This window comes from Lonchura striata, chromosome 5, assembly GCF_046129695.1.
Source record: "Lonchura striata isolate bLonStr1 chromosome 5, bLonStr1.mat, whole genome shotgun sequence".
Taxonomy (NCBI): Eukaryota; Metazoa; Chordata; class Aves; order Passeriformes; family Estrildidae; genus Lonchura; species Lonchura striata.
The window spans coordinates 27,196,659-27,214,488 of record NC_134607.1 but is presented as its reverse complement, the minus strand read 5'-3'; the positions used below and the strand labels follow the sequence as shown (position 1 = coordinate 27,214,488).

Genomic DNA, 17,830 nt, shown 5'->3' with positions numbered 1-17,830 from the left:
TTGAAGCTAGGTCTTGTAGCACACATCTATAGAGTGGCCATTGAAGCCCATGGTTATAACATGTAAAGAACTGGTATTTTCTCTCATCATTTATGTTAGTACTACTGAGAAGAACATCAAATTAATACAAAACTATTAAAAGACTCAGTTAAAGCACTGTACAATGAATAGGACTGATTTTTATAGATATGCTGTTACATTAGAATGAGATGCTAATTAAAAGTAACCTAGTTCTGGCAGTTCATATGTACAGTCACAGATGCAAATATCATGATTTTTTGATCTCAACAAGACCTGCCAAAGTTACTCTGCAGAAAGTGTTCATGTTCTACCCTTTCTCAGTTTGATGTGCATATATGAAAAATAGAACACATCAATGTTTCAACATACGAAAGTTATTTCAGGCTAACTTCCAGTTATGTGGTGTGGTCTTGGAAAATCTTAATCAAATATCAATTTCAGAAGCATACTACTGAGACCCAAGTTAGTTTTAAAGGACTTTGTGATGCATAATGCTTGGTGAAGCAATGGTCTCAGAGCTAACAAAACTGGCCGTCAGAAGGAGTTAAGAATGCAAATGATTATTTGTGGAAATAGAGGTTTTCTTAAACCAGATGTCTAGACGACCAACTAGAAATTAGGAGTGAGTATATCTGAAGCATGACCCAAAAGAATTAAGGATCTACTTCACCACAGAAGTGTTTTTGTGAGAGTCCTTTCTTCTGCTGTTAAGATCTCTCACAAGACAGTGGCAGGCATGCCATCATGAAGAGGGATACACAGAAAAAGAAAAGACAGAGAAGACATAGGGACTCAAATTGTGTAAGATCATGGGCTTTGGAGTCCCATAGGTAAAATATGGCCAAAGATCCTGATTGTCCAACAGTTGACTATAAGCAATGAAACATTCAGGATCCTAATTTCCTTCTTGTTTCTAAAAGCTAATACTTGGATTGGAGTGAAGGGATAAACCATCTTGCTGAAAAGTGTCCTCTGTAATCTTGGTCTACACACAGTGTTCCTGTTACAATTCACACTGTGAAGGAGCTTAGCAGATGAATTGCTGACAGATCTATAGAGTGGACACTGAAGCACATGGCTATGATGTGTAAAGAATTGCTTTATTGTATCTGTTTCATAAGTTCACCACTTCTGACAAAGGGGAAGGGTGAAAATTAATTTGGCATGGCATGCATGCAACATTTCAGTTCTCTAATCTGGTGCTGCCTGAAAGCTTGTTTTGGTAGGTATTGTATCCTGGAATGACAGAGAACTAGAACTGGCAGGATGTCAAAATACTGCCAAAACCAGCTTAACCAAATTAAATCAGCTGAGCTGTGGAGAAGTGAAATGTACATTTAGAAAGACTCAGAGCTGGAATGTAGGTGAGGCTAAATACAGGAATACCAGTGTTATGTGAATACCTAACAGCAGGAATATTACCAATAAGGACATTTATACATAACAGTATTTTTATTTCTAAGTTAATCTGAATTGACAAACCTCTTAAAATGTTAAGTCAGGACTCCCAAATTCCCTGACCTATGGAGCTAAGAATTCTTAATCTTACTTCTACTGCTGGGTAAACTGAGGCAGAGAGTTCAGTGACTTACCCAAGGCCACAGAGGGAGTCACTGTCAGAGCCAGGATTAGAGCTCAGGAGATTCTGGCTCCCAGTTCCCAAGCTCAGACCACTAGACCATGGCCTCAGGATATTTCCAGCTGATCTTCAGTCTAAAAAAAAGTAAATTCTCAAGTATGTTACAAATATGTAACACACACACACACATATATATATATATGTATATTTATATGTCTATATATATATATATATATATGTATATATATTTCTTTTTACCTGAATGTAATTGTATGAGTGAAAACACATTGCTCATAAATCAGTGCTGGAAATCATGCCAGTATATTTGAGTTACCTTAATCATACATATATGCATGATAAAGCTCTGCTGAAAAAAAAAAAAATATTTAAATTACAGCCAATACAAATACGTATTGTATTTTTGAGGCTAAAGAACAAATTGCCTTTCCAACCCAGCTAGCATGTCATTTATATTAATGATGAAGCATTTCTATTAATGATAAGTTTCTCTGTGTGTAAGTAAACTCTATTAAGAAAGTCAGGTCCCTTGGTGGAGCTAGATCCTTAGTAAATTTTACTAGCTAAGCACTGAGTTCCATGTCAGAATAATTACACCTTTTATCCACTGTGAGCTCTCTCTTAGCTTCTCCATATTCCTTAATTTCCCACTTCAGCTAATTTAGCAGTAAAATCACAAAGGTTTAAAAGGTTAGCTACCAAGGAACTGGCGCATGAATGTTCTGTTAAGCTCCGTGCATTGAAATCGCATTATGTAGAAGAAGGAATTAATTAAGTAACAATTAGGTAGTGATGGATCATTGACAACATATCTACACTTGGGTGCTAAAAATTAATCTCCCCTGTAAAAACAATACATTGTGCATCTTCTCATTTATACACGAGCTGGTTTTACACTTGAAATATAAAATGGAAAGGCCCTTCAGCAACTTATTTTTAAAAAAGAGGCATATCTTCTGGCACAATTAAAACTATAAAATATTTTTAAAATTCATACAGCTTAACTTTAGTAATTAATTGAAAAAGTAATGAGGATAGCAAAAGGAGAACAAATTTTTAAAGGCAGGAGATTTTAAAGTGACCGTAAGGACATTTGTAATATGAAAGTACTTAGTATGTTAAACTTGCTAACAATTGTATAGTATTCTCTTGCTATCTTCCTTTGCAAGTTGCCATATTATTTCCTTGTATTGACAGTCAGCCTCTTAATACACAGATTGGCAGTTAGCCCAGTCAGTCCTCAATTCTAAAAGCCTCTTAGCAGATGAAAAATCTTTGGTTCATTCACACCTTGTAGAAAGAACAACAGGGCAGAAGTGACATCCAGATCCATTTAGAGTATACTTTGAGTCTGATTCTCCTTTGCCTTGCACCTTGTATAGTCATTTATAGCTTTGCAAAGTGAGCACAAAATGAATCTAAAACACTGCTGCTCATGTGAGGAGAGAATTCTGATTTGGTTGCATTATTTCCAGAGGTGATCACAAAAAGTGCCAGCCAGTTGAAAAATCTGGCTCTGCATAGAATGTGTAAACAATTTTGACACAAAATCTAAAGTAAAAAGCAGCAACCCTTTCCAAACATTTTACAGAAATTGTACTTCTGTTTTGCAGTAATGAATGCTTGAAATTTTTATAGAAAGAATACTAAATGCTTAACTCATCTACAGAAAACAAATCCTATTTCTTCCTTTCTTTTTAAGAAGCATATTTAATTATGAGTCCTAAAGTTCTCACTTAAATATTCTCACTTAAAAGGGAGCTCATATCATCTATAAGATCTCTACAAGTCTGAACTTTCCACATGCTGCTTCCAAAACCAGTACTTTAAAAGTTGCATTTCTACAAAACTACCTGGAATCAATGTGAAAAGCTGGTATTATCACAACAGCTGGTCTCAGTCCATCAGAGTTCAACACTGTTCTGACTTTAGTATGAGTGACAAATTATTGTCAGCATTTATCAATGATATCTCCGCTATATGATCTACTATCAGTATGATAACTCAAGATCTACTGCCAAAAATATCTTTAAGATGCAAACTATATCAGCAGGACAGGGCCGCTGATATTAGATTACTGAATGTGTTTTAACAAAATTGACATTAAAAAATGAAGACTTCAATCTGGCTGTTGCTGGAGAAATTATTTCTACTTCAGAACAGGATACAGTAACTAATTCAGTATGTCTGGACACTTTTTCCCCATACTATCTTGTGGACATTTTTCTGGCCCTTCACAGCCAGAAGTCTTTCCTAGTACACTTAAATACCATAATGGCAGGATAGTGCATGGCAACTGTGTGTTGATTAGGAGTAGAAACAGCAGTTACTGCATTAGCAGCTGTTGGTCTGAGAATATTGCTACAGTAAATAATGCCTCTCAGTGTTTCTATTGGATTTTTTTTCTTTTAATCATAGTCATGAATTTCAGGGAGTCATCTTATGACACAGTTTCCAAATCTACTACCATGGTCCAAAGCTTACTTTTCAACCAAGTAGCTAAAGAACATTTTTTTTTTTAATTCATAATATGTTACTAATACTATATTATAGGCTAGGATTTATTGCAGGGATTTGAATTTGTTTTTCTTCCTGTCTTTTTTTCCCTCTCCCCCTTCTACTTTCAGAGCTTCTGTAAGCATTCTGAGTTGCTAGTCTGGCTTGACTGGAAAGTACTGCATGTTTGTTGTGTGTCTGCATGTGTGATACCAACTGTTGAAGACTGCTTGATGTTAGATGAGGGCTTATGCTTAGAGCTTTTCTGCAGTTGTCTCTCTGGCAAAATTTTTCCTCGCCAAAGACAATGATGCATCTGTGTGGGGAGAGTCTGTTTTACAATACTACACTTGCCATGGTCTTATTTTTACTGATGGGGCATGATGATGATTTAATTTATATCAATAAAATTCATGAGTCATTACATTCATGTCAATAGCATTAAAGAGCTATAGAGACAAGTAAGAGTTCAGAATCAGGCTTCTGGTGTTTAATCTAAAAGCATATCTGAATCACTTCATTAAAGACAGAAACTGAAGGATAGATCCTCTGCTTACTTTGCATTACTCAGTCATGCCATCAGCATTAAACATCAAATAAAGAGCTAAAATGATAGCTGGCAATGTGTCACAGCACATGGGGTTTCTGTTTACCTCAGATACAGAAAATACTCTTGAATTAACAAGATTTAATACTATATTCCAAGTATGACAAACTTATAGTATTAGATCTCCTTGCCCTTGAATGTTGGCATTAATGTTTAAAAAATGTTTTCCTTCCCTTGTTTATTTGTTTTGTTTTTAATGTCACTCTTACATAACTTGAATGAAAAAGATTTACATAGCTTGAATGCAAAAGATGTAAAGGCAAACTATATCTAAGTAAGACCTCAGACACAAGTTAAGTTTTATAGCCCTGTCCATAAAGAATATTATATCTGGTAAATACAGAAGCATAAAAGTAGTGATCACAAGACATAACATTTGTTTTGTAAATATCTTATATAGCCTTATAAAATCTCCTTTTTTTAAAAAAAAGTGAAATAATGTTAATTTTCTAAATTAACATTACAGACATTTTAAAACAATACAAGTTTTTATACTGCTGTCTATCTCCTGCTCAGACAGAGAAATTGTGCAGGGCATGATGGGCATTAATTTAGTCCTCACTGATAAGTACTTTTAAAACTAAATATTCTTGAAATTGCACTTATTTAAATTACACTCAAGCTCCCTATAAATCTAAAAAAAGATTATAAGGAGGGGAAATAATTTGAAGAGGCCTAGCAAGTTAGCAAAAAATTGCTCTATTATATCTCTTCAGATTCTTTCCATTTATTAAGTAAAAAAAATTCTGGCATTTGAGAACATTTTCTAAAAATCTGTTTGATACATTATAGGCCCTAGAAACTATATACAGTCATATACACTTCCAGCTTCACCACAAGCATATGCCCAAAGATACCTAATCAGAGAACTGAGGGATTTATCAACAAACCAGGGCCAAAGCAAGCTCGGAAAAGGGATCTTTTGCTATATTTTCTGTATCTCTCACTGAAAACCAAAGATCTATCTGAACAACTTGTTTTTCCAGTATAGCCAGAATTGCAAAAAATATTTTTCTTCGGAACTCCCAGAGAAAGCTTTCTTTTCACCCTGTTAGACTACACATTGAGTTTTACACCCTACACTAACACAGCATAAGTTTCTGTATGTTGAAACAATAAGATACTGTCTTCAGGTTGGATACAAGTGTTAGTTAAGCCACTGGTGTCTTAGGAGAAAACCTTGATATACTATCAACTCTTAGTAACCATGGGAATTATACATTTTCCTTTGTTATCTTTTCCATTGTTGTATTTTTTGATAATATTGCTGTGTATTTCAGCATGCTCACTTGGGCACACAGATTAATTATGAGGCAATAAACTTTACATAAAAGTGCTGAAAAACAATTAAAAATCTCACTTGTTTTTCAACAAACCAAACTGAATAAGAAAGTGAAGTACAGAACAGAGAAGTCACCTACCGTGGTTGTCTTTATCCGTCCTCCTGGTTGTGTACAGGTCCAGCCTGATTTATTGATTAGCAAATCACAGCCTTCTCCTTCTAAACATGGAAGCATTTCACACCACTGTTTTGTTTTGATAATTCGTGCTATGAAACAGAAAAGAAGAAAAAACAAAACCAAAAACAATTGGCAGGAGAATTCACATTTTACTTATGTCTAAACACTTTCTCATTTGTTGTCTATTTTCATTATCCAATGATTCAGCAATAGTTTATGATGAAGACAGCCCTCCCTAAGCAGTTTACAAAATTATTTACAACACCTGCTGTGCGAACAAATTTAATTTCAAACTTAAAAACCAACAAAAAAACAAAAGACAGCTTTTTTATAAATCAAAAGAATGCTCATTCCAATGAAGGAAACATTGTTGGTGAGGACTAATAATTGGAAACTTACTATCCTAACTAATAATTTTTGTGTCCCACAACTGTGATCCATTGTGTTAGACTCTCTACAAACCCAAGCAGACTGTCCGTATCCTGAAGTACTTACACTGTAAATAGACATGAGGCATGCAGGGGAAAGAGAAAAGCCATAATAAACAGAGGGGTCAGTTTAACGACAGCAGTTGAGAAACTCTCTCATACTTGCAAAGGTAGGGGTATAGTCAAGGGCAGAACCTAGGAACATAGGAAGGACAGGTATTGAATGAAGCAAAGGCTGAGAAACCATGGCGAAGGAGACAATAAGCTGAGGGAAAAGACAGGACCAAACAGCCTTTTACTACAAGGGAAAAGAAGCCTAGTTAGGGAGGTTTCTAACGAAAGCTGGCATGATATGTATTTCGTGTCTACTCTTAATGCTTGTGTCTCTGGCAAGCCAGTTCTGCAAAGTTTCTGCAAGGTCATACACAGCATGGAGTCTTGGAACAACAGAGCCCTGACTGCAATAAAGTAAAAACAAAGGAGTTGTAAGGGGAATGTTTTCCTCAAGGTAGGGAGAGAAGGGGCTTTAATACCGGTACACCTCTCTCTGGACTATAATACTACTTCTTTTGCGTTCACCTTTGTATTTTCTAGGTTCCTGCTCATAGAATAGCAAACAATATTACTAATTATCTGGTATTCTGTTATTCTTTCACTCTTCACTGAAGACAGTATTGTACAGTGGAGTGCTTAGGATATTTTTTATAAAATACATATACAGAGAGACACAATATATAGCACTTGAACAATGTACGTGCAATATATTCATGCTAAACAAGGTAAGGTCTCCCAAACTAACTTTTGCTCAAGCTTTTGCTGTAAGGCTTGTAGTCTGCAGAAAATGGTCCTCAGTTGCTCCAGGGATCATCTCACCAGTTCTTGGCTGCACTATAGGAAAGATTCAGCACTTCAGTTTACACATAAGTGTCCGAGGATTCAAGGCCAGAACTTGTCCCACATAGAGAGACACAGATCGTGCCTTCCTCTATGTTGATGTGTGACACCAATACACATAACACACCTTCAATAATCATAAATAAGCCCAGCAAAAAGAGAACTACAGGAGAAGTACTTAGTAAAAGAAGACTACAAGAAGCTTATGCTGTACCAAATTCCTTTGGGGTCCAAGGAGACTTTATCCCAGTGAAAGATGCAGCTTTATGATCATGTGAACGTGTGATTCAGCCTGACATCTTCTGTCTGGAACTACTTAAGAATACAATTCCCAATGCCACTGGATCATGGCAAGAAATAGAAGTGGAATTTAAAGTATTTTACTAAAACTTCTTCCAATATTTTGACAAAGAACAACTTGTGTCCTCAGCTCTGGTATAATTGTTGGTACGCTCTAGTAATATAATAAAACCTGATTTCTTTCAGTGGAAGCTCAATCTGAAATTCATATTATTTTAATTATAAAACCTTTTTAGCACCTAAATGTCTACATCAGAATTTGCACTGTTCATTAGGGAATATATAAATCTATGGTGAAATGATTAATAACTAAATTTTTTTTGAGGCAACTCTTCTAGGATTTTTAGCACACAATACACAAAAATATGGATTCTGCTTGGGCGCCAGAGGTACTGCTCTACTGGTAACTGGATCATATCAGTTTTTGAGACTAACCTCTCCTTTGTAGCAGATAACAGCCTCATCCTTTAAGTGAAGGTCTGCATCCAGTTACAGGCTTAACAGAAAATGTTCAGGAAAATGCTAACACCAAATCTGACCTACTTGCATGCATATCTTTCTTAATTCACATATCAAAATGGCTGTTTCTATAAATGTTTCAACAATATGAGGAATCACTGAGAGACTGAATAGTAAACTAAACTCAGAAATATCCACTAGATTGCCTTTACTATCTCAGCTAGGAGGTTTTCCTGGAAACATGACTTGAAGTAATCTCATTAAAAAAAAGTATCACTGAATTACTCTTAGTGTTTGCTTGGTTGCTGTTGCTACTATCACAAATCCTTGGGGTCATTGCTCTGGATACTGGCTATATCCACACAAATTTAAAACACACCAAGGGTATTTTACAAAACATAAATTCTGAAACATTTCTATGCTGTGTATAGATCAGCATTTAAGCTTGAGAATCAGAACTCCTTTTGTAAGGAAAAGCTAGGCAGCTCACCTGATTTAAAGCTAATCAGTATCAAAACTGTGCCTTCTCAGCCCCACACCCCCTTCCAATCCTGCTTCCTGCTGAGATCTCTTCCCCATTACTGGTTTTACATCCCTTTAATTCTGCTTCTCCGCCCACTCATTGCTTTGCTTCAGGAGCCTCACCAACACACAGACCCTCACATACAGTGCCACGAGGGAGGCCTGTTCTTGTCTGCAGGACTACATCTATTTTTGCATTTTCACTTTTCAGTTTGCACATTATATCACAGTATGAGAGTGAAGCTCAATGTGTAATATAGGAAGGGAGCAAAATGTACAACAGTTTTTATCAGCATAATATCAAAGAATTTTCATCAGTAATTGAAACTGAGTTATACTAGTCAAAGCAAAGGAATATAGCGTATTTCCTGAGGCAGTGTAGTTGCCTTTTTTCTGTGTATATTCACCAGGGGTGTAATTCAGCCCTCTGCAGACAAAAGAGCAAAAAGCCTATCAGCTTCTTCAAATCCACTCTGAGCTCCATTATAAAGAATTAAATGATACACAGGCTTTGTGCAGAGCTTCTGCAAAGAACTGAATTCAGCTTTAGAATCTGTGCTGACACTACCTTGCATCTCCTAAGAAGGGCCGTGCTTCTTCACTCAAACTGGAGTTAATAGGAACTGACATTGCTCAGCACATGGTAGAATTGCTTTCCTGGGTAGTGCCATTTGAACTGGAGAACAAATGGACTCTATCCAAGGGGTTTTCAGGCAAATAGTTTTGAGGCATTGGATGCAAGTAGATGTTGTATCAACATCACAACAAAATACCCACCAATGTGATCTTAACTGTTTTGTAAGACAGAGAAATTTGCAATCAATTTCCAGTTATTTGTTGAAAAAGTCTCCATTCATGATCAGTATAGTCTAATTTAAGACTGCTCAACTGAGTAGTGTTTCAGAACATCACAGATTGTTTTCTGCTAAATAATGACACTAGATAGGCTTTGTCAATAATCCTCTCACCTGGTTTCATATTATATTATTATAATATTAATATGGAAAATAATGGTTTAATTTCTAGACATTCTTTTTCCAGATTCAACCCACACTCAGGGAATTATCAGTGTCTGCATCTCTAGTCAATCTTTTAACTGAAAATCATCAACTCTTTGTGATAGCAAAAAACTAAGATAAGTCTTGTTCAGCAGCAGTAAATACAAAAACTTAGAATCATCTAAAATATGGTAAATTAAACTGCTCAGATTCTTGCAGTTTGTTGTCTCTTTTTTTTTTTTTTTAATGGAGAATGAATTGGGGAACTAAAAGTAAAAATGCACTTTATTTTCACTAAATAAGAATATTGATTGAAGCAGCATTTGGATACTGACACTTATGATTTCAGAATACATTATACTTTTATGCATAAAAGGTGGTGTGCAAAATGAATATTCATTTTTTTATACATCTATAAAATGCAATCAAACCCATGATGCATTAGCCTGAATAATGTAAGAAAAAGTAGCAGAGAAGATACATTGAAGTAGGGACAAGGGACAATTTTTTCCAAGCAGAACACAACATTTTGAAACATACATCTTAAATGAGAACTTATCTCAACTATACTTTTTCCAAAATGATGTTGTTTTTCACATTATTTTTTAATGGTAATTTTTAGCACTTAATGCAAGCTGTAACATATACATTGGAGAAAATATTTCCTCTTTGACTTTCATATATTATTTCACTGTGGTTTTCCTTGAACTTTGAAGAAAGCTGATCAGCATAGCACATTCCCAAGGTTTAGAAACGCCTTTGGCTTCACCTCTATAGAAGTACATAGACAAACACATTCATCTCAGTGTATTTTGCTTGCCCTATTAACACTTAATAGGACCACATTTTTTATAATTATTCACCTTCAAATGATCTCTGGTTTCATAATCCCACTCATCTACTAGCCTTTTTTAAATTTTATCTGATATTTTTCCTTTTTCCATTTTTTCAACCCTAGCTTTTTGCTTTGACCACTTCTATCCTTTGCCTGATTCAGTACATATACACTATCTATGTAGCAAAGATCCCTAAACATCTTTCAGAACTTCTTATGTCTAGCTAGTTTTATCTATGACTGGTAAATTCTTCTCACTGTCCCCAATGTGAACAGAGGTTAATCATCTTTACCATGGTCACACAAGAATTTGTTGCACCGGTGGAAACAAAACCTCTGAATTCTTAGTGATCACTAGACCGGAGATCTTTCTGTGTCCCTCCTTCTTCACAGAGAGAGTGTATTTTAATATGTATACATAAAAAAATTAAACAACAACAAAAATATGCAAAGTAAATGCCTTCAAAAACATATATCATTTAAATTGCAGCAACAGGAAAAAGGCCATCTGAAAGACAAACTGAATCAAACCACTCTAAGATACTGCAATCATGAACTGTCTTTAGAGCAGCAATTTGACTGTAATAGTGTAAAAGCCCCAAATGTCAATCTATTTTACAACAACGAAACATCACAAAGCTTGGCTACCTTTTACAGCAGTCATTCTGCTTCCTTAAAAAGAATTGAAGCACTGCTAATTCACAAAGAGTTAGATTGTCTCAATTATTTATAGGGCATCTAGACCAAAGACTATTTAGTTCTAAGAACAGCAATATAGCAATGTCTAGACACCTATTTTATCATTTAGCTCTTGCTGTCAAGATTGGGAGGGATGCTTTAGCTGAGGTTGAGAAATATATGGGAAAAAGTGATCTCCTGTGGGCTACAGAGAAGCTACAAATTGAGACCAGGTAACTAGATCAGGAGTAAAAGATTGAATGATGGGGCAGAGGCTTTTCCTGCAGCTCATCCAATCATAGTTCCACTGAGGGATAAATCTTATTGCAACCCCTGGGTTGAGAAAATACCGTCAATGTTCACTTGTACCCCGAAAAAGAATGACAATCTGGCTTTATCAGAAATGATGCAGATTGCACCTTGTACAACATGTATTTAGGGGAAGCAGGATAATACCTAGGAGACAATCTCCAAATTATGTAGTCATCCATATTATCCCAAAGAAAGACCCGCTAAGAGACACCACTGCCAGTTATATGAGTGGTTCCTAGGAATTTAGCTGAATTACCTGGCGTAAGAAGTTGTTGGATTAAACTGAGTGAAATCAGGAAGCTTAGCAAACCACTGATGCAAAAACTACTTGAAAATATTTAGAAAAAGTAAGACCAAACTTAAACTACTCCATTTAGAAAGGCATGCATGCATTTGTTCAATTTTATGACATACTTAATGTTTTGCTTTATCTTCATAAGACTCTTTGAAATAAATATATACTGACAGCTTAAAATAATTACGCAAACTAAAACTGAAGTATAATTCAGATTCTAGGAGCACTCTCATGAAATTCAACAGCTCTTATCTTTTTTCCTGTTTGTGTCTCCAAATAGAAGAATTTCCTCATTATGATACCCCAAACAATAAATAAATAAACAATGAAAACCATATGAGACTAATGGCAAAGGAACATGATACCTGACATTTTGTAGTGTAGAAACTAGAATGTATTTTTCTGGCCTCTCTCTTTTCAGTTCTTGGAAAACTTTAATACTATGTGACTCACTGATATAGTGATAGGTACTTTACACTAGTCTACATCCAGATGTTCAAATATTTGTATGACAGAAGCATTATCCTTACATGGAAAGAGTCGTACAAATCAGCTTCACTCTCAACTCATGTCTGTTTCCATTTTACTTTTCAAAGGCCAGTATTCTTCTAATTGCTCTCATTTGAGATTGTAATCTATCTCTGCACTTGTTCTCAACTCCTCAGTCTCTCACTGGCAAATAGTATTCTCACTGGCAAAATTGCTTACTTAGAAAAGTAATGCATCAAATATAACACATATTTTCCAACTGCCAACAAAGCAGTTGGACAGAAACAGAAAAAAACATTTATTATAATTTATTAAATTTCACAGGGTCACAACAAGCATCCTGACAGCTATAATAAATGATGAATATTGATAAAATTTACATGCTAAATTTTATTTAGGGACAATACATGTGCTTCTAGTATCTTCAAAACTAGCTTTTTTAAACTAAACATTAAAATGTCAGTCTTTAGAATAGGTAACCTATAGGGCCTACAACTTTGCCCAGGATTTCAGCAGTTGTCTGAATATCCATAGAGGTACATATTAAATGGTTTCCAATCTATGAATGATGTTATTGCTTTGTTGTCTGTGGGTAGTTAGCATTTGCTGTCTAATAAGAGATGCTAATAGAACACCTACCCCTAGAGAAAAGCCTTTGTCAGGATTCAGTGTTTTCTGTTTTTGTCCCCTGCTGTTCTGCTCTGCTGTATTCAATTAGTGTGCTGTAAGCAAAGTAAAAATTACTAAAAATCTGATCAGTGATATGCCAGCAAAGAACCCTTCAGAGATCAGGTTTTCATCACATTTCACTTTGCTGCCAGCACATAAAGAACAGCAAATTTCACTGGAGAGGGACGGCAATTTCAGACCCAAAGAAGAGAATTTGAAGATTGTGGCAAAGAATAGACAAGAAGGGTTAAAATGGGAAGTAGGGGGGGAAACAGATATTAGAGGAAAAAATAGGCAAGAAAGGAAGGAAAAAGATGATAAATCCCAGCTATATGTAGTAGCTACTGAAGCTAATGGACAAGGTCAAAAAACTTGAGCAACTTGTTCAGTAAGTGGAGGAGTATGACAATGTAGTTAAGTGAAGGCAAAAGACCAAAACATATTTGGTTTTCTTCTCTCAAGTACACCAGTTTCAGTCCTCCTGATGATATGAACAGAGAACTGCAGTGGAAGACCAGATTCACTATGGTTAAAAGTCAAATGAGAACAGCCATCCCTACCTTATGCAGAGAAGGCTGGGCAGCTGTGGAAGAGGAAGAAGGACCCTGAGAACTCTCCTAGCTATGAAACATTTGAACAATCAAAAGTAATCACTAAATCCCAGTGAAGCAATAATTTTAAGGAGGATGCCACTGTAATGATTAAACTTGCTCTAAGTTACATGGTCAGAGTTTTCACAAAACACACACTAAAATTATAGCCAAGGATCAAGGTCCTTCTTGGGACTCTAGCTGTAAAGAGTTCATGTACCCAGTCTTACCGGGTACCTTTAATGAACTCTACACATGCTTAGTAAGGAAAATATAAAAAGAAAGAAAAAGAAAAGAACAAGAAGCACTCTCCATCTGACAATTGGTTTTGCATGGGCAAAGCAATGAAAATCAGAATGTGAGATTTCATGTGCCTAAGGAGAGAAATCCATTAGTCTTTAATCTTTTGACATCTGTTTCTGGGAATTTTAGTCAATGTCCATGTGTATTCAAAGGACAAGCATTTAGCTGATGGTTCTGCTGTGGCCCTCACTGCTTTTGGTACTTTCCAAGTCTGGTGCCAGCATGTGTATTGCTGCTGTGACATGGTGCTGACATTTTATTGTGCACTGAAAGAGATAATAATTCAGCTGTTCTCAAGTACAATGGGCTTCCTTTGTCAACAACAAGAGCAATGGAAAACTTTGCCCTCGTTTTGTCATGTATGCATGAACAGAACATGGAAGCAAATTGAGTTGAAATGAGCTCGGTGACTAGCACAGAAACAGACTAAGATGTCACTGTGAGAACAATTAAAAGTATTAGAAAATGAAACTCAGTAATGAAGCTGAACTTATCTCCTACCCAAAGTGCTTTCCCCCTGTTCCATATGACTAGATGCTGTGTCACAGTAAGCTATATGCTTTTTGGGGTAAGCCTGTAACTTTTTGTTTTCATCAAATATTAAATATAAGCTACATTTATACTGGGGATTTTGACACAAATTGGTGTTTCAAGAATGAAGACTAAGAAAAATACCAATAAAACTAGTGAAACAGGTGAAAACAAAGAAAAAGGGAACCATTTTCATGTTACCACTTTTCATAATGAGAATACAATTAATATAAGCACTTGTGATTCTTTTGAAGCTTGTGTCAGTGACCCAGGAAACTTGCCATAGGGAACTGTGATGTTGAGCATTAGCTTGGAAACTGGCCTTTCCTTATGACTTCTGCTTTCACTAGCCAGTGTTTGACCAACAGAAGAAAAAAAGGTGTTAAAATACAGCAAGATTAGTTTATATAACATGCATTGTATTGATATGGTGAAACCCTGTTACATGTGGATGTGCTATATCTCAGCTGCACAGTCAATCACACATCTTGTCAGACAGCAGTTTGATATTATGGCTGTGGAGAATGATTTTTGACTGACAGGTTAGGTCATGTGATTTTTTTTTAAGATGGCTTTTCATCTATACAAAAATATTACCGTTCCTTATACCAAAATTTTATGATCTTATACAATTTTATTAATTTTGTACTTCATTTGGACAACTGTTTGTCTTGTTACTTCGTCAAGCTTTCTCTGTAGAGCTTCTCCCAGTGTTTTGTAAGAATAAAAAATAAAATACAAATGAGTTCCTTCCATTGACCTTGGGTTCCTATTTTTAATTTATATTTATAATGCTCATAAAATTGGGAGGCAGATAACTTAAAAAGACACTGTATCTCTAAAACTCAGCTAATGCATGGACATTTTTACTTTGTGAAACTAATGCAACAAAAAATTGATTTTCTAAGATCCTCAAGATTCTACTAAAAAAAAAAATTATTAACACTACAGTTCAGAAGGAGTTCTATAACAGAAATAGTCACTGATTAGAAGGAATAGCTTTTCTTGATCTAAGAGGCAATATTTGACATATCAACACATGTCCAGCAAATCTATGAACAGTCACGTCTTCTTGATATTGCTATCCTTTTCACCACCAGAAAACCTAACTTTAAATTTTCAAAATTATTTCTGTTCAATCAGACTAGAAGGATTTGCCAGAAGGTGAAAAGTGGAAGAAATGCTGCCTCTCTCCCAGGGCAGGCCATGCATGTGCTCCCATGCTACAGCCGCTCTGTTTGCAAGCAGGAGGCCTGTCCCTGTCAAAAGCTGCACAGTGGAGGCTGGTTGGGACAAAGGACACAGTAACAGCACAGAAAATATACTCTGACTTTTCTAAACCATCAGTTCTTAAAATTAAGGGCGGTAAGCATTTGTGGCTCTTCAGCAACTGCACCAATTGTTAAAAATCAGACCACCAGGCACAAGCAGCTGATGAAGCCAGTACATCGAGAGTTAAAGCAACTTTTACATCATATGTGTACTCCTTTGCAGGAGTACACATATGATAGAGTCATATATTGTAGGGACAGAAACAAGAAAGTTTTTCAAAGGCCATAAAATTTAATCTAGTAATTTCTATAACAATTTCAACAATGTCTTGTTGGCATAAAACATAACTTTTAGAAAGACCTCCAGTGCTAACTTTCAGAAAATGCTTACATTTCTAAAAACTCTTAAGGCAGCTTATACAATTCAATGGCAAAGGCAAAACTTCTCAGTTCTACAGATTTTAGTATTATTCCTATAGGACTCATTTAACTCTCATAGGGATATACTGGTCTTCCTTTACTAAACCCCATATGATTGAGTAGTCTACTGCCAGCTATAATAAAGTCACATCTCTAACAAAACACTCTGTGTGCCTAAAGGTTAATTATGTAAATTTTAAATCTCCTCCTTTTGCTTTTTTTTTTTTTTTTTTTTTTTGCAACATTCAGAAGTATCTTAAGGAAAATAAAACAAACTAAGTATCAACACTGGACAAACAGGAGATAATAACCCCAAAATTAACTGGAATAGAAGCAAGTTAGAATACTCCATCTGCAGGAATGCAATTGTTTTCTTATAACAGCAACTGAAAAAGACCTTTCTCAAGTGACTCTTACTTTGTAAGAGCAATGGGGAAACCTCTTTGAAAATATCTACAAATTGTAACAAAGCAAACAGTACAAGTTCACAGTCCTGACTCAGGCAAAACCTGCAATGGGTTTCTTGAGGGTTCTTCTGAATAAAGCACTGCTTGACTGAGTCTGCAGCTTGGAAATAGCCCCTTGCAGATTTAGAAATAACAACTGCTAGTTCTCTATGCTTCTCTTAAGCAGAATACTGAACTATTTAAGTGTTCATTTAGACTCAACATTTAAACATACAAAAAAAATATCTTCAAGAAATCCCCCCAGGGAAACTCCACATTTTTTTTAATATTTTCACATAGCAAAATGGTCCTTTAAATTAACCCAGTATGCCTAATTATGACATTAAGCATGTATGTATGTATTTATGCATCTACGACATCAGGAATAAAAGTTGCTATTACTACATCACTGCGGTGTTTTACTCTGGACAGCAGGATACCCTGTTTAACCACTTTAGTTGTATTGGAATAATAGAATACTTTGTATTAAAGTGTAGGATAATGTGTACAATTTCTCCAGTGAAACTGAAAAAAAAACCTTTCATAATTCCCTAAGTGTAGAGCCTATTTACACTTTTTAAAAATTCCTTTATGTTCAACAATGGAAATATGTATATATTGGTGTATATATTATATTTCTTTCTAATAATGTTAATAAACACAAAATTATTCAGATACCTTATGCCATTATCGGCATATTGTGTATTCTAATTTAATCTTCAAATTCCTAACTTTTGGCTAGTGAAAAGGTAGATATTCTAGATGTCTCTTACAAAGATTTCTCAGCTTATCAACTTAGAAATATTCACAAGATATTCAAAACCTGGGAGAATAATTTCATGAAAACAGATACATAGTCTGATAATATGGAGATTTGCAATTTCTACCATGTGTACAAGCAGGCACTTCAGTTTTCTGAAAATCAATCTTAGAGCATATGTGACAGAGGTATGTATTACACACACAGACACAAATTTGTTAGGAAATTCTTCAAATTCTTCAGCAGCTTTGCTGTAATATGAATGCTGGGTATTTTTGTGGTTGGTTTATTTTTTTTTTTTTTTTAATATTTAAACAAACTTGTAGTGGATGATACAGCTTTAGTGCCCTGTTTATTACATGAATGGTCTTGACTACTTGAATCTGTGCAACCCATTCAAAAACAGACTGCAAAATGCCAAAGACTTTCTTTCACTTCCAGCCCAGCTC

At 35.4% G+C, this 17,830-nt stretch overlaps 1 protein-coding gene across 2 annotated transcripts in view; it reads right to left on the bottom strand.

Annotated features, from left to right (window-relative positions):
- TAFA5 (TAFA chemokine like family member 5) overlaps positions 1-17,830 on the bottom strand; it is a 396,426-nt gene that overhangs the window by 70,436 nt on the left and 308,160 nt on the right. For both annotated transcript variants that reach the window (XR_013340007.1, XM_077783423.1), the window contains exon 4: positions 6,143-6,270. Coding sequence is in view for 1 of the 2 variants with exons in the window: in XM_077783423.1 (XP_077639549.1) it covers positions 6,143-6,270 (128 nt within the window). In the remaining variant the exon portion in view is untranslated. The remainder of the gene's footprint in view (positions 1-6,142; positions 6,271-17,830) is intronic.